The sequence below is a fragment of the Phalacrocorax carbo genome, chromosome 2 (genome assembly GCF_963921805.1).
Source record: "Phalacrocorax carbo chromosome 2, bPhaCar2.1, whole genome shotgun sequence".
Taxonomy (NCBI): Eukaryota; Metazoa; Chordata; class Aves; order Suliformes; family Phalacrocoracidae; genus Phalacrocorax; species Phalacrocorax carbo.
In genome coordinates, this window is record NC_087514.1 from 152,799,067 (window position 1) to 152,822,199 (window position 23,133).

The following is a 23,133-nucleotide window of genomic DNA, read 5'->3' on the forward strand; positions in this document are numbered from 1 at the left end:
CATTAAAAATATTTTTCACCCTTAGTAAAATATTCCGACTTTGAAAAAGAAAAATGTAAATGAATGGAGCAAAATCCTAGCACTGGAAGAATTCAGCAACTGAAGTCAGTACATGGCACATAGAGCACAGCACAATTTGCTCAGTATGAGTGATGCTGAAGGACTGCCTTGAGGGTTTGAGGAGTAATTTAATATTCAATTCAGCCCATAACAGGAACCCCATGCAAAGAATTCACATCCACAAATTCATTCTAGTAAAATGAAGTTAAGACTCCTAGAAGCTTCCTTATATACCAGCAGTCACACCAGGTAAACAGCGCATTAATATTGGTATTACAATACTATGCCCAGCTCACAGCTGTTGACAATTAGTTCTAATACAAAAGGGCAAACAAGTTTAACGCATGCATGCACCGTGCTCCTCCTCGAGCTCATCCCACTGGGCGTGCACCCAGGCGGGCACGTGCCACAGCAAGACGACCGCGGGGTCGGGCGCCAGCAAAGTGCCTGAGCACCGCTCCCCTGCCCACAGCCTGGGGCACGCTCCCGGGCACAGCCGCCCCGCTGCCCCCACGGCAAACCTGCTACCTGCACCCTCAGGAGTGCAACTGCTCGCTCTTAGCGCCACCGAGGACATGGCTCAAGTGCGCACTTTTTTTGGTACTCTCATCTTCCATGGGCTTTCTGGATTTGCTGCCACCACAACGTGCTAGTGCGTAGATGAACTGCTAACAGACACGCACAATTCAGGATAAGCTTCAGTTAACACAAGAAATATGCAGACCAAGGTGTAATAAACTAACATCTATACATATTTGCAGCTGCAGCTTCACTGAAGCTTCTTCACCCTTCACGTTTTGGAGGCTAGGTTTTTAAACAATACAGTTTTCCCTTGTTTACCTCTTACACATGGCTGCTTTTTCTCCTCTCCCTCCAGGTCCTGGAGACAGCCCTGCTCACCATGGAACCAGCACCCTGGCAGAGACCCTCTCCCCAAGCCTTCAGCTGTGTATCCTGCACCCCTGGTCACTGCCAAAGTGCAAACTAGAAATACTAGCTCAGTACCGGCAATAACTGCAAACAGATTTCCCTTACCCTTATGGGTGAACCAACTGAAAATACTTACTTCACTGTAATGTTAGCTTTTGAGTAGCACAGCAAAGAGGTACAGGAAAGCAGGATTACAAGAAGACTTTGTCCACTTCTGTTTTATTACTTCAAAGGTGAACTTAAAACAGAGGTAGAGGTAAATCACCTGCACGTACAATACTCACAGAAATATTGCCTACTATGTCAAACTAGAGCAGTAACTTTATTCACTCACTTAATGGATATTTCTCACAGATAAATGTCATGCAGTTCTTTTGAAAAAGCCGTTCCATAATTTTTTCACCACAGTACTCTTAGTAAGCCCTTCATTTTTATTTATTTTTCCATCAGTTAAGAGCCCAACTAAAATTTTAAATAAAACATTAAGAGACTTCACTATGCAAGACCCTTCAGATGGAAATCATCGTGAAAGTCAGGCAGTGCTTGACCTAAAATCCCTCTGTCATCTAATGAAGGTCTTAAACATCAGAGCTTAAAATGGGTTGGAATAGAAGAAGCTAACATCATTTTTATATTTTGTGGAGAAAGGTTTCATATGCAGAAAACATTTCTGAGGTTTTGGTTCCAAAAAGCCCAAAAGCAGAGAGGCCAAAAGAGGACTTACCAAAAAACATGGAAGTATTAATTTTTGTATCGTATAGGGCTGGTTAACAAGGCAGGTATGTCTCTTCATTCTCTAACTTACCAGAACCTGGTGATCCTAATTTTATTCTTTTATAAACCACTGAAAATGAACTGCTAGCATTGTTTCAAACAGTATTTCATTTGAAACAGTCTTGGCAGTTGTTGCTCATGGTTATTCTCTCTGCAAACCTGCAAAGGCATTTACTTTAATAACCTATATTCGAGGAATAGCTCCTTTCCCAGCCCCCCATTCAGAGGCTGGGCATGTACACAGGGCTCTTTCCTCTTCCAAGCCCACAGGGAGCAGGATACCCTGAAGAGTGGTAAGGGCAGGATGGCTGTAGCACCCAGACACTGCACGGTGCACAAAGTAATGCACTACACAGGGACTCAACTGCAAAGAGCAGTAAAGACAACTCAAGTCCTTCGGTGCTCATTATCTCCACATCATGCTTGTTCCCCCAGATTTAGGCTTGCTTTTCAGTGCCACACGGCATGACCCGTTACATTTCAAGGTCTGAGGATGCATGGCAAGAAAAAGTACAGCTGCCTCTTTGCAGAGGTTTACCCATTTGGGAGCAGTACCACATAAAGTGACTAGATACCAGTGTCAGACCCAAGGCAGATGACGCTGTTCGTTTAACCATAAAATTTCATGGAAGTTTCTCAAATCCAATTTTACTCTGAAAAAAAGCTAATATGGGACTATCTGCATTCATGACATACTGCCTACAACCCAAATATTCTTCCCAAGCACAATTATCACTGTGGTGGAATTTCCTGGGGCCTTGTAAAATTGCTCTGTGGGTCAAACTGAGAAAGCATTGGCTTTGTAAAATGCCATTTAGCATTTCTCTTCCAAACATACAAATGACCGTTTTTAAGGCAACAAAGGCAACACCCTACTTCCTTTTACAAAAAAAAAAAAAATCTTTCAAATAAAAATTTGCTTTTACAGAATGGGATCCACTGGCATCTGTTTCTCTCATCAATGGAGATTAGCCAGTGTAGTTAGTCTAGGCTATACTCCATCTCATCCTGAAATAAGCTGTAAAACAGGTCAGATGAACTCACGCTAAAGGTGTCCATTCTGCTCCAGGAACGAGAAACCAGGCTGCCCCAAGTATTTAGCTCAGATGCAGAACCTAAAGTCTGTTGATATTAACCTCATCCATCGTGTCTGCTTCGAATCAGCTGTTGTCCAGCAATTGCCAGTAGAGTCCCAGTTTTACTTCCAGTTGCAAACAGTGCTTTACAGAGAGCTGAATCAAATCCAGCCCCTCAGGATAAGGTTTAATGGTTGATCAAAGCTTGCTTTGAGAAGCCTAGTCCCCGACTCCTATGCACAATTTCCAGAAGCTAACACAATTAGCTTGGTACTGCTGTCTTTGAACAGCCCTTTACTGTATGCATGCAGGTAATAGTACAAATATTTAACCTTAGCCTAAGCACCACTTGCTGCTTTTGTTTGTAAGCCCACATGGTACCCGAATCCCTTCACATATACAATCACTTCCAGTTTCTATAAATCAAAATATGTTGACATAATTAATTATCTAAATCCATAATGGAGGCAAGAAACACAGACCTGGAACACAGCCTGAGTTAACAGCCACCTCCAATCCCAAAGAGCCAAGCTCTGGCATCAGCCTGGGTGGTGAAAGCAACCCCAGCAAGGTGGCCTTCCCGAGCTGCACTGAGCTGAGCCAAGCTGAGCCGAGCTGTGCTGGCAGGAGAGCAGGCAGTAGGCTCATGCCTCCTCAGCTCAGACCAGGATCACGGTCTGAAACTGGGCTTGTCGCCTCCACAGCATCCACTGCTACTGGGTGCCAAAATCCCTGGATAAAAGGTCTTCAAAGTATATATGCTTGATTCTCATCCTAAATGCTTTCTCTTCCCACATGAACCCACAGCATTTCTGAAGATGGAGCTCATCTGTCTTACACAATTAATTTAAGATGAACAACAAGAGATGGGTGGGGGGAGAAAAAGTTTTACCTTTTTAAAAGTACAAAATAAGGCAATAAATTAATGGAGTTATTTCTCATACACTCCTTTATTTCTGTATCATCCTTCAGCCCTTTTCAATGCATAAGAGAGTAAATAAAAAAAACAACCTAAAAAACAAGCCTATTCAACTAACAGCCATCTGTCCCTGCTTCATCCCCCTCAAAAGAACATGTCAAAAGACACAGAATTTAAAGCAACTTTTTCCCAGTAATCACCAAGAGAGATGGTCGGTCTCCAAAACACATCCCCATAAGAGTGTGTGAGTTCACATGCTACAAATGCAATAAATAAGGGAGCAAGAAGACCCCTTATGAATTAAGAATAAAAGCAAGCAACAATGCTCTCACTGCAGTACAAGTTTAGCCTAATTAAGGATATACTTTAAGTATAATATCTTACAGCCCTGGGCTTGTGGTATAAAATACCCATTTCCTTCTTTGTTTAGGGGCAGGGGGCATGCACTAGCTCTTGCATCGAACATAGTGTAACCCTGAGGACGGCATGGCAGAGAGCCCCCAGCATCACAACACTCTTCACTAGCCCTACAACACCCTTTCCATAAGATCATCCTGCTAGGACCAAGTGAGTAATTAAGTACATTTGATAACCTCTGCATCCTCTCCTGTTGGAAAATCGTCTGCAAATAATTCGTGTCAGTAGTCAACCCCTTCCCAGAGACCAATGCTGTTGCCTCAAAGCAATGCAAAATGCGACAGGGATACCAGTTAGTCTCGTGGACCGGTGGTTCTGGGTATTAAGGATGCCTTGAAGCATACTGTTTTATCACATTTCAGAATAAATACCTATAAATACTTCATGAGGTTCTTAGAAACTGTTGGATTAGAAAAAGTGTAATATGTACACATGCCTCCATAAAGTAAAAAATTTCACAGGGTGGTTGTATGTACCATGAAAAAGCATTCCCTACTCATCTCAGATTCATGTTCCTTTGCCTTCATTGTGCTCCTCCTTGTTTGCTTACAATGAAATCACAAGAAATAGAGGAGTAATCAAGAAATTATCTATAAAGAGTTATTACACTTATTGATACATGTGTGATGACAAACTCTTTCAATAAACAAATAGCTGATGATACCACAATACAGCGGACTTGTGCAGCTATGCTGTGATTTTTGATTAGATAAAATGGTCTAACATTTTTGTACACATAAAAATACAGTTCCCTTAAGGAAGATGTTACCTTTCATTTAAAGAAGGGGAAAATAAAAGCCAGCAACGCCACCTCCACCACACATGCATAGCGAAACATTCTCAGAATACAGCTGTGATTTCCATAATAGCTTCTTGTTCAAGTGATCATTAAATCTATTTAAGATGTCAAATTTAGACTAATACCCAAATATGACTTCTTAAACTATTCAAATTCAGTACTTCACACCTTCATAACCTTTCCTTATTATCTCTCTTGTACTACATTCTGTATGGTACAAAATACCAACAGGTATCAGATACAATACTGTATTTTTATTACTCCCCATTATCAGTAGTCAAAGACAAAAGCCCTCAACCATATGGAATGACATCTTGAAATTCCCCATAATTACTTAGGTTTTCTCTAGAAAATCCAGTAAGTTCTAAAATTCTTTACTTTATTGGTTTGGGGGATTTTTTTAATCCTACTAGAAGCTACAGTATTTTGCTTGATGGTATATTGAGAAGATTGAAGATATTAAAGGTTAATTTAGAAACTTAAGCAGTTTAAAATCCATTTGTTTTTACAAACGTGTCACGGCCTCATCGAAAACACATGGGTTTTAAACTGCTCAACAATCCCAAATTAACAGCAGACACCACGCTTGGAGAAAACACCAACTGGAGATCACTCAAGTCAGAACTGTGCTGTAGAAAGAACAAATTTAGCCTCATGGAAGAAAGCAGCACCTGGTACTGATATTTTTATTCAACAACTCTGGCTTTAAAACAATCATATCCCTGATAGAGCTACAGGGATAAATGTGATAAGAATTCCTCAATGGAGAGAGCACCAGAAGGTGAGGAAACAGACTTTGCTAAATCTTCTCCTCAAACCCCAATGCATGAGAAACCTTCCTTATTCAGTTGCAACAGCTCAGTGCAAGCATCAAGTTCGAGGTTCTTTTCCTATTATCTGATATGGCAAAGGAAACATCTGAGAACCTGGCAAGGAAGTAAAAGTGGGAATGATGGTTAGGAAATCTTTTGGAATTCATTCCTAGAGCTGCACTGGAACAATAGGCACCTGAACACCAATGAAGGTCACCAGTGAAGGTTCCTGACTGAGGACACTCACCGTTGAAAGCTGACCTGACCCAAAGCTCAGTGGAGCTACTGGAAAACCTCCTATTGACTTTAGCAAGCGTTGCCTGTAAAGCCATAATAGTTCATTATAAATGTGGATGACTTTCTCTACATTTTGGAAGCAGCTATTTAACCCTAGAAATAACTCCATCTGATAAAGCTCCAAACATCTGGGTTTTTATTAATCCATCTTTCTCTTCCTCCCTCTTCTAATCTCTTGCCTCCTTAGTTCTTCAGCACTTGAAAATGACTTTATTTCCATATATAAAGCTGACTCACAGTTGAATAAGGAGTCAGAGATATAAACTTTTTCATTCTTGTTTGTAACAGCCGTATGTGGGAAGGAGTGCTGAAACCATCAGCATTTTTGAAATCAGAACAAATATGAACTCACCTCTGCAGTTCTTTGCCAACATACTAATATGCAGTGCTCCAAACCTTTAGCAAAGGCACTTAGAAATATTAACAAATTAATTCTCAGAATATGCATTTGGGACTCTAGATAATACTTGTACCAAATCAGTGAATTGCCATATTTAAAACAGCAATTTTAAAGTGCTTAAAATTCACACACTTATTTATGTGCTCACAACTTTAAGCGGTTTGCTTTGTATTGGATTTTTTTGAACACTCAAATTGTGAGATGCAAAGAAAACACACATATTTACAATGGACCCAAGAAGTGGCTCACCCCTGGTTTCCGAACAACCCAATAGCTTAGTCAGGAACAGGACAGATCTGCCACCACCAGCTGGCTGCCCTCCTGCCTTCGAGCACAGTGCATGGCACCACTCAGCAGCATGCGGAGCATGCCTCAACCATTCCCACAAAGATTTACTTGTTAAACAAGGTGTAGAAAAATCTTTTAGGCCTACAGGTTTCCAAAAATGGACCTTCCTCAGGAAATGCCAGCTGCCCTTCTCTTACCAGAGACCGAGAACAAGAAAAAAAAAAAAAAACATACATCTGAAGACTTTGAACCTATGAGTTTTCATCTTTTCTTAACTAAATAAACCAGTCCTTCCAATGCTTCGTCATAGTCTCTAAAGCATCTTGCTCTTGTTGCTCTCTTTCAGCTCTCTCCAACCAGTATACAATTTCTCCAAGTGTGGTACCACAACTGGTCGTTTCAGCTAAAGTATTCCTGCCCACAACTACTTCAGTGAGCCCACAACCACATTCACCTTTGACCCTTTGATGGAGGAGCATAAAACCCAGATTCTTCTGGCGGTACTGTATAGTTAGCTGTTCACTAGTATTGACTTGAGAATTATTTCTCCCTTCTCGATGCAGTGAATGTGCACATCTCACTAATTTTGAAACATTTATAAATGTACGAAGCAAATACCGAACCGAAACCTTGACATCCAAAGTGCTTAAAACTCCTTCTTAGCTTTTTATGCAATACTCTGTATTCCAGTTTAGATTTATTAAACTACTGAACAGTCCTTAACCTAAGAGCCTAAGAGAGCCCTCAGGGACTATACTTGATATGTCCTACTAATTTGCCAGTGAACTACAAAAACTACTCTTGAGGGTACAGAGAGATCCACAAATTCAAAGACAAGCAAGGTCATGAACTTTAATATCTCAACAAATTCACACTGGAAGTCTCCATCCATGCTCTTACCTGTGAGGAATAAACTTGTGCTTATTGCAGGGTAAGAACACACACGCACACAGGGAACCTTTACAGCAACAGCCATGCTGCTGGATAAACAAAGATATGAAGCTGCAACAAGTTCTTTGCTTGTCTGCACTTTCAGTATATCTTCACAGCCAGCTGTGCACTCACTTCATAATAGTGTCATCTAGAACTTCTTTTCCCCACACAGTCTGCTTCTGTGACCAGAATATGAAACCGATGCTGAGAGTCCTACTAAAATGTATAATACAAATCACTTGAGCAAATGCATCACTGGAATGCACCGTTTTCAGCTAGCTCTTAGTAATTTCTTAGACTCTTCTGGCCAGCATTTTGGGCAGATGCTCACCCTCCAGCCTTTCAGAGAACCTTACAATTACCCCACATCTCATTTTTAAGGAACTGACACAGCTACGAAAGACATCCTGGAAACAAGAGCATCAGTCTTATAAAAGGCGTGGTCAGCTTATCTGTGTCACACAGGCACAAACTAGTACAATACTAAACCATGCTGGGAAGCTGTATGTGCACAACATGCTTGCACAACTGTCTGCTGATTATTTTGCTGTGAACATCATTTGCTTTTACAAATAATAGCTTCAAGAAGCAAATGCTTCAATTTTATTAGTTATTTGGAGTTACAGGATTACACAGTAACGTCAGAGATTGAGTGAGATCTCTGGAAGCCATTTGGTCCAACCCCTCCACACAAAACAGGCCCAACTAGATCATAGAATCATAAAGGTTGGAAAAGACCTCTAAGAACATCAAAAGTCCAACCATCGATCAGGTTGCCCAGGGCCATGTTCAGTCAAGTTCCGTCCATCTCCAAGGACAGAGATGCCAAGACTTCTCTGAGCAGCCTGTTTCACTCTTGAAGTGAAAATTATTTTCTTAATATCTTACTGGCATTCCTTGTTGCAACTTTTGTTTGTTGCCTCCAGCAATAATGTGCCCATATGAGCAGGGTCTGCCTTCATCTTCTTGATACCCTCCCATTAAACAGATGAAGAAGGAACGAAAGATCTCCCAGACCCCTCAACTCTACTTTGGGCCAGGAAGGAAAAAAGAAAAAAGAAAAAAAAAAAAATCAGTCCTCTAAACCTCTCAGTATATTTTCCAAATAATCTTAGATATTAAAAACGCTTTTTAACTGTAACTGCTGGAACATTCAGAGAGACTTGCAACATATAATCACACCAAGACCAAGAACTAAGACCGCCCTTGGTTATTTAACAGAGCTAAATAACTTAAAAGGAAAACTAGACAAAGAGATGACCCTTTTCACAAGATCTCATGTAGCTGGAAAGGGATTTTATTTACAATATTTAAATGCAGTACTGTGAAACAAACAACTTGGTTCACAGGCAGTGCACCCGCTGCTGAACTGTCACTGCCTGACATCCTGTCTTATCTGCCAAATTGCTCATTAGGTTTGGCAATTTTCACCTGCGCCTCCAGTTTATATTTCAGCAGGGAATAAACATCAGTCTGCTTTAACAATCTTCTGCAGTGAGCTTCCAGCCTCTTCTCAGAAAGCACACAGGCACACACAAAAAACGCCTTGCCTACTGCTTAGAAAAAAAAAAAAAAAAGCAGCTCAACCGATGACATACAACAAGAGGAAATTTAACTTGGGTAACAGAAAAGCAGTAAAAGAGAAAGAGCTAGATAAGAAACCTAAATAAATCAACTGCTTGTATCGATGAATTGTGTTTTCACATCACAAAACAACATATGGGGTATGGGGCCAGCCTCATTTCTGTTTCCACATTTAGATGGAAAGATTCAATTTGACACAACCCCCCACGTGCAAAGTACAGGCTGTGTTTGTGCATGGGAAAAGAGGGAATCCAGACGAATATTACTTTTCCATCTGGACCTGCTCTAGCTAACCTTTCCCTTGCTGGGAGAGGAGCAATGGCGTGATCTATAAACAAACAAAAGGGGTAGCATGGCAACCAGAACAAAGAGAGGAAAATCTCAGCAGGCCCTTAAGCCCCGGCCTAATGCGCCGAGATGCCGCCTCCGAATGGAGACCGCTCTGTACCCCTCGGGTGCAGGTGAGCGGTAGCACAATGGCACAAAGCTATGCTTCGGCGAGCAAACTGCTGAGAAACAGAGCCCAGCTTGTGAGCAAAAAGCACCAGAGATGTAAAACAAAACGTCTAAAATGCTATAAACCAATTTCAGATGGAATACTGTTTTTCATTTGTTAGAAGTAAAATATTCACCGCCAACCCTGCAATTAGCTAGAAAATTACAATAATTACAGCAATTTTGTATCCCATCTCCAATCCAATTAATAGATATATGACCTTGTCAACATGTAATAATCAGGATCTGCATCTACCACAAAACTGGATGGGTTTTATTTGCTGAATAGAACATACACAGTAAGAAGATAATTATTTGAAATACTGAGAATACCATTTGTATGCTATGCTTCACTTCACCAGTTATAAAGGAAATACAATAGGGATATTATTTCCATTTTCAATGTATATTTAAATTAAATTCTTGAAATAGGTATATTTAATATGGGATAATATTACCGGGCTGGGATTCTAAGCCTGTGGTTTGAAACATTTAGAAACAAAATATATCTGATTGTCAATATTAAAAAAAAAAAAAAGGAATTAGCTAAATAGGAGAACATCTCTAATTTGTGATAACATATTTATGACAATTTATTTCACCCATTTTATTTTTGCATGCTTTTATAAAAAGTGTCAAAAGAGCTGTAATTCTTACCAAGAATTTTAAAAGTCACCTGCCTTTCTATAGACCTTTGTATCGTAGGGTCTCAAAGCACTTTTTGGTCGTTTTAGCAATCAGTGAACTAGCTAAGAATTCCATCTATTTTCCAGAATGACACCAAAGATAAGTGAGCTGTCCAATATATCATTGAATTTTATCTGTGCTATATGATTTTGATGCACTAACATCAATGTACTGCATAATACACCAGATAATCACACTAAAGAGAAATTCTGTATGTCTTTGTCTGCTCTAACCCCCACCTCACCCCCAAGCTGAGAACCGAGGAGGACAGCTTTTTGGCTTCTGCACGGAAATGAGACGTGTATTTAGCAGCGGCATACTCTACTGACAGCAAAACAGAAGGGTCCTAGGGTATTCTAGGATACTTCTTTATTCTGCCATTAATCCCTTTCATAATTTAATTCTGGGTTACAATTAAGCATAGTCACAGCTTGAAAAGACACACGTTCAGGTCTATGTAAGCTAATTGTTATATGTTGCTCCCTTAATTTTACAGAAAATACTATGGTACGAAAGCCCTCAAACTTAATAGACAGTTGTAACTTTTCCATTTGCATTTTACTTGATTACTTAAACACAGATTTTATCCATTAAAAGAACACCTACAGAAAAAGTAATCTCTTGGGAATTACGAATAGTTGTTTAAAACACTGTATCTGTAGCCTATCAAAGGACTGACTGATACTGACTTCTGCAGAGAATTTTCTGGGAAGGAGTCACTACTTCAAGAAGTTCAGTGAACAAAATGATAGCTACTACAAGAGGGGCACAGTGCTTTATCCAACGTTGTCTTGTTTGCGTGGTACTTTTGACAATGAGAATTCCACAGTAAATTTCCTTTGGCGACCTTTCTTCTTAATCAGCTGAAATAATTCAAACATGCTGCCAGAGTAAGAACTGTGATATATAATTCTTATTTTGTGATTTCGCAATTAATCTTACCCATTTTGAAATAAACAAAATTATGTTCCTGGCTCTGGTTTCTGTTTTTTAAAGAAGTGTGCATTTTTGCAACACAGTAAATGCATGTATCAGCAAGTGTTTTTACAGAAAGGTGACAAGCATAACCTAGCAACATTGACAGGTTCGGCAGAAAGTGCTCCTATCTTTTGTTCTTCTTTACCCCTTTTCTTCATTAAATTGAATAAAACTGGCAAACTAAAAATTACACTGTGCAGCAACTGCATTTGGAAACTTTGCTGTGATTTTCAGTGTAAGGACAATTTTAAACTGGCAGCACAGCAAGAACTTATTGCTCCTAAAAGCAGTTTATAAATAATTTATTAAAACAGAAAGGTTTGTTTACTTGCATGCAACAAGCATTTATGCAGCTTCTCAATTTTGATCAGATTTTGATAAGGACAGATAATGAATCATATTCCCAGCAGCAGGAATGGATAGCAGCACTTGGCATCCTCATAAATTAGGATGAAACACATTGAGATGCTGCAAACATTTACTTACTTGCACGAAGGACTGAAGGGGTGACCTCAATTTCACTTGTTGCTTGGTAAGGTTGAAAGGCCGATGCTGTGTTGGAGCCAAGCTCACTGCCAAAAATCTCTGGGCTTTGTGTGCCTGTCGAGCTGGCGCTGGTGCCATCACCTCCATGGTGTGGATCTTGCTCATCAAACACAGCTACCAACTGCAAATGACAATTTAATCTACTGTTAAAAAAATTTGCAGCAACATCAAAGTGCCATTGTAGATCAGCATTTCATCATTTCTTCCCACCAAAGAGTAAGAAATGTCTACCAGCAGAGACTCAGATCAATGCCTAGATCACAAAATCATCAGCCCAAGGAAAAGCAGCCATTAACTGGACAGTACAACGGGTCAACAGCTCTGATGGGACATGAAACCCATCACTGCAAGCCGCAGAGTGAATGGCACCAAATCAGGAAAGGAAGGGTCACACCTTCCCCGACAAACCACTTCTTACCCAGCAAAGCAGAAAACTACCTGAGTGCTGATCGATGCCTGTGAACTGGAATTTATCACCTGTGTTGAGATACCTCTATGTGCATCATTACTACAAAGTCAAATCATGAGTAAAACTACATTTTTATACAATAAAAACATACAAAAAGAAATTATGTTAATACACACTGAAAGCTAAAGACAAAATACAAAGCCACCTGAAAGTGTTAACACTACGAATTATCTTCTATTATTCTGGAACCTATTAATCTATTATCTATGCATATGAATTAAGTTGCAGGCTTCCCTTGCTAAATTTATTTCATCAAATTTACAGAGATTCTTCTGTATTTGTTGGCAATCAGCTTTTCCAAGACAAGCCTAAGAACCCAAGTCCAATTTGAAACATAGCCAAGTCACTAATTTAATAAAGATGTTCACCATTGCAAGGGAAGTAGGAAAAACGTCATGATGATTTTCTATAAATCTGAGATATTTTTTCCCCTGTAAATGAATGCTTTTATTTGAAACAAATAATTTATCCCAATTTATCTTTGATAACCTACTGAAAAAGAAAATGCCAGCTCTTACACATATTTAATTTTAGAAAATTTTTAAGATGGGTAAAAAAGTTTTATGGATAACAGCATTCTGCAGGCTATAAATTAATCTATAATGTAATATTTGAAAGACATTTCCAAGAAAGCATTACATTCTTCTGCCCAAACTGGTCAGGTAAATGAAGCAAAACAACTTAAACCTACACTGATCTCTGCAAATTGTTTATTGTGTTAGAACAACACTTAAAGCTTTGTATAACCTAAAGGAATCAGAAACATAATTTTCTTTTATCTTCTGGGGGTTTTTTAAAGTGAATTTGACATCATCTCATCCTACAGATTTTAATATTAGTCCATTTACTCAAATCTAACTTACACAAACATAGGTAAAAAAATTGAAAACCACAACTGTAGGCCCAAGTCGAAACCATTTGGGAATTCAGATTTTGAAAGCACTTCCAGGCATTAACTTTTTTTAATGAGTAGGTTTGAAATTGCAGAGAGTAGCAAACTTCTGCCAGTAATTCCCTACCTAATGCAAATTTAGGCTCTGGCATGCACAAAACAGAAAGAATTAATTGGTAATGGGTAAAAAGTCCATGCTCTCTCCAGTGCTATTTGAAAGGTAGGGAGCAGAAGGAAAACCAGGCTGCAGCTGCAAACAGCTAGAACATGTTTTTAACATACAATTCATTATTTTACGCTTGAGAAATCTACACACAAGACAGTAACAAAAGAGACATGATATCACCTAAAATGTCAGTAGCTCAAGACTACTTGAAATTTAATTTTCTAACACATTGTGAAATACCCAGGCTTACATAAATTGAAGCATATTTCTCAAAAGAAGCACACTTTACTCATAACACTTTTACTATCTGTTTTATAACAAGGTAATTGCCAATCTCCAGCAACTGAAAATAAATTTAATTCACAAGTGAAGATGTGTAAGGTATTAGAACAAAACACAAACGATGCATTTAAGAATTCTAGGCATGAAACATCAAATCTTTTTTCTCCTTTGCATGGCATGTATCAAGATAAATCCCCAAATTACATTCTGTTCCTTTGAGGCTGACTGAAAAAATATTACTCAATGCATGCTGCTGCAACTATTTTATATATATTGTATATACGTAAAAAGGTACGTCCATATAAATCTCTGTGCATGTATGTTCTACTATAAGTTGCCTCCAGCTTTTTTGCTATTCCACACAGTCTACAACCTATGACTTCAGAACATCTGAAGATGACTGCTTCTCAGTTCAAGCTTAGCTTTTGATCTTATGTATTTTCGCAGGTATTCACCAGTTTGACAGCATCAAACCATCAAAAGGCTTCAGTTCCATTTAAAAAAGCATACCAAGCTGTAACATTTTTGCATATAATGTGAAGAAACACAAGCCATGCTAGTCTCCTCCAAATCTAATTAGCGTTGCGTTTTATTCTACAGTAGCGATTTATATTTCAATCCAGGCTTGCAGCACCTCTGTTACGCTACTTATGAACTTTGTTATAAAACAAAGGTACATCCATTCCTTATAACAAGCTAGAAAATCTTTGGGACTGGAAGACTTAATGTGAATAGACAGTGTTGGATCTAGATTTCCACAGCTTCTTACGCCACACTGCAGATGACGGTGAGCTCACAGGAAATAAGGAGAGCCAAAACAGAGGATCATAGAATCAGGTTAGGAAACACCTTTAAGATCATCAAGCCCAACTGTTAACCTAGCGCTGCCAAGTCCACCACTAAACCATTTCCCTAAGCACCACATCCAAAAGTCATTTAAATACCTCCAGGGATGAGACACAACCACCTCCCTGGGCAGCTTGGTCCAATGCCTGACAACCCTTTCGGTGAAGAAGTTTTTCTAATATCAAATCCCAACCCCCCCTGATGCAACATGAGGCCATTTGCTCTAATCGTATTGCTTGTTACTTTGGAGAAGAGACCCACCCCCGCCTCACTACAACCTCCTTTCAGGTAGTTGTAGAGAGCGATAAGGTCTCCCCTCAGCCTCCTCTTCTCCAGACTGAACAACCCCAGCTCCCTCAGCTGCTCCTCATAAGACTTGTGCTACTCTAAACCCTTCACCAGCTGAGTTGCCCTTCTTTGAACACACTCCAGCACCTCAGTGGCTTTCTTGTAGTGAGGGGCCCAAAACTGAACACAGGATTTGAGGTGCGGCCTCACTAGTGCCGAGTATAGGGGCACAATCACTTCCCTGCTCCTGCTGGCCACACTATTTCTGGTACAAGCCAGGATACTATCAGACAACTTAGCACACTGCCGGCTCATGTTCAGGCGGCTGTCAACCAGCATCCCCAGGTCCTTTTCCACAGGGCAGCTTTCCAGCCACTCTTCCCCAGATTCTCCTTCTAGCTTTATTGTAGATGGGCATCACATTTGCTAACCCCTCCCCAGTTAGCCAGGACTGCTGATAAATGAGGGAAAGTGGCTTGATGAGCACTTAAGCCAGCTCCCTCAGTCGCCTTGGGTGGACGCCATCTAGCCCCGTAGACTTGTGTGTGCCTAAGTGGTGTGGCACATCACTAATCACTTCCTCTTGGATTATGGGGGCTTCATTCCGCTCCCCATCCCTGTCTTACAGCTCAGGGAGCTGGGAACCTGGAAAATAACTGGTCTTACTATTAAAAACTGAGGCAAAGGAGGCATTAAGTACTTCAGCTTTTTCCTCAGCCTTTGTCACTACGTTTTCCCCCAGCATCCAATAAAGGATGGAGATTCTCCTTAGCCCTCCTTTTGTTGCTAATGTATTTATAGAAACATTCTTCATTATCTTCTACAGCAGTAGCCATATTAAGTTTCAGTTGGGCTTTGGCCCTTCTATTTTTCTCCCTGCATAACCTCACTACATCCTTGTAGTCCTCCTGAGCTGCCTGTCCCTTCTTCCAAAGGTCATAAACTCTCCTTTTTTTCCTGAGTTCCAGCCAAAGCTCTCTGTTCAGCCAGGCTGGTCATCTTCCCCACTGGCTCATCTTTCGGCACATGGGGACAACCTGCTCCTGTGCCTTTAAGATTTCCTGCTTTAAGTATGCCTGGCCTTCCCGGACACCTCTGCCCTTCAGGAGTGCCTCCCAAGGGACCCCATCAGCCACTCTCCTAAACAGACCAGTCTACCCTCTGGAAGTCCCAGGTAGCAGTTCTGCTGACCCCTCTCCTTACTTCTCCAAGAACCGAAAACTCTATCACATCATGATCGCTATGCCCAAGGCGGCCTCCAACCATCACATCTCCCACCAGTCCTTCTCTGCTCACAAACAACAGGTCCAACCTTCCCTAGCTGGCTCACCCACCAGCTGTGTCAGGAAGTTATCTTCCACACCTCCCAGGATCCTCCTAGTCTGTTTCCTCTCTGCTCTATTGTATTTCCAGCAGGTATCTGGTAAGTCGAAGTCCCTCACAAGAACAAGGGCTAGTGATTGTGAGACTTTGCCCAGCTGGTTACAGAATATTTCATCTGCCTCTCTATCCTGGTTGGGTGGTTTGTAACAGACTCCCACCATGATCTCTGCCTCGTTGGCCTTTTCCCTGATTCTTACCCATAAACTCTCAACCCTTTCCTCGCCACTATCAAGCTCTAGACAGTCAAAACTCCCCCTAACAGACAGGGCTACCCCACCTGAAGCCTTGAAGTCTCTCTTGATTGTCCTCGGACCTCTTGTTGCAACTTCACCACTGCCTACCTGAAAATAAATAATGGATAGTAATCTGAGGGCCATACTAGGGTAGAAGGCCTTCTCTTCATGTCTTTTAACCCAGGGCCTAGGGAGGCAGCAGACTTCCCTAAGAAGTGGGTCCAGTCTGCACGCTGGGCCTTCTGTTCCCCTCAGAAGGGAGTCTCCTCTGACAATGACCCATCTTTTTTTCATTATGGAGACAGTTTTGACACGGGGTGTAGGCCAATTTAACTTCTGCAACACCTCTAAGCTAGATGAACCATCATCCTTGCTACTGTTTGGTTGAGATGCAGACCTTTATACGTCTTAGGCAAGGGCACCTGGGAGGGTGGTGTGGTCACAGAGGAGACATGCCTGCTGCACCAGGCAGGAACTTGTCACCATTGCCCCCTATCCCTTAAGTCTCCACGTTCAGCCAGGTGGAGAGAGGATAGAGAATCCTCTGTGTCATGTCCTGTCTGCCTGTTGGGCCTGTCTCGTGGAAGGCAGGGTGCAAATACATCTTCCACTGTAATCTGATATCAAGAATTCATTTCCAATTTCTCCAATGCATTTTATTTTAATCAAGGGAAATTCTTCAAGGAAAGGATTTATACACTTTTGTACCTCTGGAGGCCCAGAAACCACACCTTGACTAACATCTTTGCAGGAAAAAGAAACAAAACAAAAAACATCGGAAGGGACACCTTACAGCTACTTAGGGGGAAGCCACACAAGTAGGTTGCTGGGCCTGCAGAGAATCCTTTGCAGCAGGAATTCACAGCAATAAACACTGCTTTATGTCAGGGAAACCAGAGGCCTGTCATCGAGATGCCAGTCACATTTAAAGGTCAAAGAGATGTTTTTAATTTGGCAAAGCATGGAACACAGATTACTAGACTAGCTTTTATCAGCCTTAAAGTCAATGGTAAACCTACAGTATTTTGATAGGTTTTAAATACCAGATTTACAAAGAGAGTAGAAAACAGAAATGACTATCTTTTCTGGAAACAAAAAACATCTCCTACAGCATCTTTACTGTAGGAGACTGCTTCCATGTTGAATTTTGTTTGTTTGTTTGTTTTTAAATAAGAAATAAATGACTGAAATTACCATAACCATGCAACAGTGGTGGTTTTCAAATGCAATGGACTGCACACACCTTTCCAGAATCACTTTGTGATTACTTCCAGTACCTGACATGAGCTGTGCCTCCTGTTCTCTGTCCTTCAGTTTTAGGTCTCATAATTTGCAATAACCTGAGGAAATCATCATACCATCCATTCTTATGCAGAAGAGATTGGCAGAAGAGCTGAACAGACCATAACAATGCACAAAGAAGAAAATAGCTTAGGTGTTCAATATTACGTCTTTAAAAGATCTTTGACCAAAATTCAGTGAAAATCAGAGCCATTTGGCTTGTTCGAATCCATTTTTTTAAAAAAAAAGACAACCCCACAGCCAAAGACCAAATATATTAACAATAATAATAAATAATAATAATAGCAGTTATAATAATGTTACATCCACTCCCTGTTCCTTGGAACCTGAACTTGAATGCGTCAAAGATGTGAAAATACAGTTAAACAGGTTACAGCAGTTTTAATCACCTGGGGTAACAGGACATACTATTTGCATTTTTCAGTCACTGAACTAAAAACCTGGAAATGGGAAATAAAAATCAAGTAGCAACAAACCACTTTGTCTTCCCAAAACAAATTTAATAAATGATACGCTTAATTTAGACTGGCATGTTTACGTTTCTAATTATTATATGGCAAAAGCAATGGAAAGGAGGTTTCAATACAGATCCACACTCTTCATCAATGTAAGCTGGCACAGAAAGAATCATCAGTTTGAACAAGATAAGAATTTGTTCCGCAGTGTAGGAGGGAGGCATTCCAGCAGATCACTGCATTCAGCTCTCTATAGCACATCTGACCAGCTTCCCACAACACCATGTTGTACGGAATTAACTACAGGCTAATCTTTCGTTCTTTCTGAAAGAGAAATGAGCTTCTCTACTGCTCTGTCTGGGACTCAACATATCATACTAACCTGGTTATATTTAATTAAATAAAAAGCAGGGGAAAAAAGAAGACATTTATATTAATATTGACATATCAGCAGTACTCTGCATTACAACATTAATTATTACAATTTCTGTATATTCTAAGGTAATTAAAAATTAGTAAACACATATGCAATCTTTATTAATAGACTAGATTAAGTAGTTAAATGTTAATTAACTGGATTTAAAAAAAAATCGCAGCAGCAATGTTCGTTTACATTTTCATTAAGTACTAAGACCATATAAAACAATTCATCACTATCCAAATGGTGCAATCAGGTCACCTCTCCCCAGCGCAAAACCGCAAAACCAGAAATCCTCCACTTCACAGAAACTTATGAAGCTAGAAACTTTTGCTCTATTTTTCCCCCACTATGACAAGTCAGATTGTCAGAAAATTCACTTGAATTTTGCATATTCCTAAGTATTTGTCCAAAAATTGTGAATTCTTTTGTAATCTTTATTGATTAATCTGATACTGACTCATGTGTAAGCACCAGTAATGATTTCAGACTTATTTTAACATCAGTTAGGATTACAGCTCTACTCTCACGCTAGAAAGACAGCAAGTAATCCTCTGGTTTTCATATCCTCTGCAATTCTTGTCCACTCTTTTTAATACAGAGTGAATCTGAAATCACTTATCTCTTTTAATGATTAGGAGCCATTTTAAATATCTATTTTCTTCTCACCAGAAGGACACTTATCAGATAATTTCATACAAGGACATTCCCAATTTGTTCCACTGCTCAGTGTCCACTTACCTGACAGTTAATCTGTTGAACAACCAGAAGTGTCTCAATTTCCCTGGCTGAACCATGCACTTCCCCTCCTGGCCTATACAACAACTTCCAGATGTGGGCTTCCCTTTCACAGCTGCTATGGTCTTCTGGCATTTATGCTGCACATCTCCTGCAGGACAGCCATTAGAGTACAAAACTGCCTTTCACACAAGTGATTATTTTTCTGCTTCCAGTGGAACAGAAAGCACAGCCCTTCTGAGGCAGCTCCAAGTGGCGGTGCAGCCCACCTCTGGTGAGTCACCCACAGTGGCAAGGATTCTGGTTCTAAGTTTATGCTTAATAACTGAACTAAGTACCTTTTTCACGGGAGACTTTGGTCCTCAAAGAGAGAGATTTTGATGTTCCAAAGAGGTTCTAAAATGTAAGTTAGCCTTGTCAAAATACCTCCACCTAAAATATCTACTTCAATCATTTCCTTTAAAAACTGATGACAGAGGGTTAAGCCCAGCCCTGCCCTGCAGTCCCAATGTATGTGTCTCTGTCTGGACACCCTTTTAGACAGCCTCCTGATTTGCTGATGTGAGAGACTTCAATCACTCTCAGAGCATTGCCATACACTTTTAGACACGTGCAGCAAGTATCTGGAAGGAGAACATAGAAGAGACTGGCAGAAAATTTAAACACGAGTATCACTGGCATCCTTTGCTCAGCAAAAAACTTTTCCAGTCTTAAGCAAGCCTGTATAGTGAACCCGCAACGCAACTCTAGAACTGACCACATACTTCCTTTGCAGTGAGCGCAACCAAAGTAGATTGCAAGAGAACATAAGCAGATTTCTATAGCAACTCTTTAGGTTTGGCAAAAACCATGTGTACCCAAAGCAGCCTGTGTATTACTCAGACCACATTACAATGCTGAACTAAATAGTACTTGTTTAGTAATGCCCAGCAGTAAATCAAATTTCAGCTAATGGCACCTCAGACTCCAAAACATCCTGAAATACAAGTTGCTTGTGAACGAACAGATGAATATAAGCGGGGAAAAAAACATAAAATCAGGAAAATAATTAGCAAGGGAGTAGCCAATTATTATTTAGATATAAAAGAAACTAATTATGAAATCAATTTGTAGGCTTTTTGATGACTGAACTGACTTTAAAAGCCCCATGGCAGACCCAAATACTTATTATTCCTTCAGCTTCACTTTTCTACATGGCTCATTAAAAACCCATTTAAATATAACTACTGTTTCACTGAACTGGTAAGAGGTAATACAGAAAAAAACGGACATTTTCACAAATAATGCACTGTTGCCCACAGACATAAAATAAAAAAAAAGATCAGTTAGCAAAAATAGCAGCATCTAAGAGGCATTCTGTGCTATATGTGCAACCTGAGTGTCCCCTCAACAGACTTACAGATCATCCAACATTTTAAAAGGAGAAAAAGGGCAAGCACATTTTCAGTTTTAGGCAAACTGTTACTCAAACAACAAAACTTTATAATTTCAATAAAATCTTTACCTGTCCTAATTAATCAGCTTCAGTCATAAAGCCAGAACTAGCTTTTCATAACAACTTTTCAAAGTAATGTAGCTAGAAGGGAGCCAAACAACTGATATTCTTGTAATAACTTTACTGCATTATTACTTTTGGAAAAATAAGAAGGACATTTTAAAGAGTCACATTCTACCATCAAATTAACACCTGTATTTGACCTTCTGTAGATTATACAGAAGTGTAAGTTCATGTAGAATCACAGAATAACCTGAACTGGAAGGGGCCTCTGGAGATCATCTAGTCCAAGCCCCTGTCCAAACCAGGGTCAGTGAGAGGAAGTTGCTCAGGGCCATATCTATTTGCGTTTTGAATAACCCCAAGGAGGCATACTCTACAATCTCTAGGCAATCTCTCCCAGTGTTTGACCATTTTTAAGATTTCTCCCCACCCCCATATCAAGTTGAAACTTGCTTTGTTGCAACTGGTGCCTGGTGTCCCTTGCACTACTCCTGTGCGCCTCAGAGAAAAACCTAGCTCCATCTTTGCCACACCCGATAAAGAGGAGCCATATGAAGAATGCTGTGCCTTAGGCAAACGCATGGCCGTACAGCACCCCTGAAGGCCTCCCTTTCCCTGTGATGGTCTCCGGGCACCCTAACTCACCCTGGCAGCCTCTGGCTGGGCCATCATGGTAATGTCTTGTCTGTATTGAGGTGACCAAAATACTCTAGAAGCAGATAGAAATAGTCACTTCTCTCAACGTGCTGGCTACTGGCTTGTTAATATAGCCTAGGATGGAGCTGGTCATCCTTACCACAAGGACACATGGCTGACTCACATTCATCGGGCTGTCTACCAGGTCTGTTCCTACCCAGGCAGTGGGACCCCAGCCCATACTGCTCCATGGGGATATTCCAGCCTATATGCACAACTCCAGATTTGCCTTTGCTGAATATAATCTGCCCCCTCAAAACCCCATCATATAAAATAACCACTGCTGGAAAATACATCATAGGTCTCACTGAAAGTTATTCTCAGACCTGCTGACTAAGTAAGCACTCTTCACTTTTAAATGTCAACATAACATACCAAGTTAAATCATATTTGCAAGATCAGAACTAATCTATTGATTCAAAGGACATTTTAATTTTACGGATATTTTAAAAATCTTCTGCTTTCATGATTCTTTAAGAAAAGATTCTGAAGTAAATATACAAGCTTTTTATTTAAACATTGCTTTTGATTATTCATTTCCTACAGCATTTTGATCTCAGAAATTCTAGACCAAAATTAGATTACAATCTAATCCTTTCCCAGTAGGAATCAAATGCAGTTTTAGGTACTCTACTGCAAGTTCCCTAGACTATTAAATATATTTAAAATACATTTAAAATAGTTAAAACATATCAGTTTAATATTACATATATTTGAAAGACGTTTCCTCCCTCCTCCCTTCTATTGCTAAGCAACAGACTAAGAGCAAACATGACTATGGCACCCTCGAAAGTAATGTCTATGTTCTGTCTGAATTGCTCTCTACTTGACCTCCATGGGTTAAGTCAGGCTGAGGTTTAGACCAAGAAATAAGACAATAACTGAGCAGTGTTAAAAGTATTATGAGGGTTATTACAGGTAGCTGCTACTGAGCTGCCTGTCAGGTTGGCTGGATTTGCTTTTTCATGACCTCAGGCCTCGAATATACCAGACATACCGTTTCTGCATAACGTACTGAATGAGACTCGAGCCACCGGCCCACACACACGGGCTGGCAGACACAAGTGCGTACCGATCACGCACAAACTGATTATCCCACAAAGTCCTTCTGACCTGCTCACCCGGCCAAACCCACTGCACGGACACAGCAAGTCCAAAACCAGGGCTGGATTTGGACTTTATCTCCAACTAACTTCCATGGCCAAAGAAAACATCTAAATTTGCCACCTCCTACAGACAGACAATGCAGCAGCCCTGTCCTATACAGCCAGAAGGCATTGCTGGCAGAAAGAAAAGTAGCAGCAGCCCACATTTCATGAAGCTGACGGACACAAGGAGAAAGACATAGATGGAGGTAAATGGGTTTCTTTTCGGTAGGGCATACTCACCTGGGCCAGGAACAGGAAGAAGCTCCCGTTTGTTATGTTAACTCTGGCTCCTGAATGCTGGTGCATTTCTGCTCTTAACTTTAA

At 40.3% G+C, this 23,133-nt stretch overlaps 1 protein-coding gene across 14 annotated transcripts in view; it reads right to left on the reverse strand.

Annotated features, from left to right (window-relative positions):
• The window catches only part of PARD3 (par-3 family cell polarity regulator), a 464,314-nt gene that overhangs the window by 294,937 nt on the left and 146,244 nt on the right, over positions 1 to 23,133 (reverse strand). For all 14 annotated transcript variants that reach the window (XM_064444947.1, XM_064444949.1, XM_064444944.1 and 11 more), the window contains exon 3: positions 11,936 to 12,116. In XM_064444947.1, the coding sequence (XP_064301017.1) occupies positions 11,936 to 12,116 (181 nt within the window). The remainder of the gene's footprint in view (positions 1 to 11,935; positions 12,117 to 23,133) is intronic.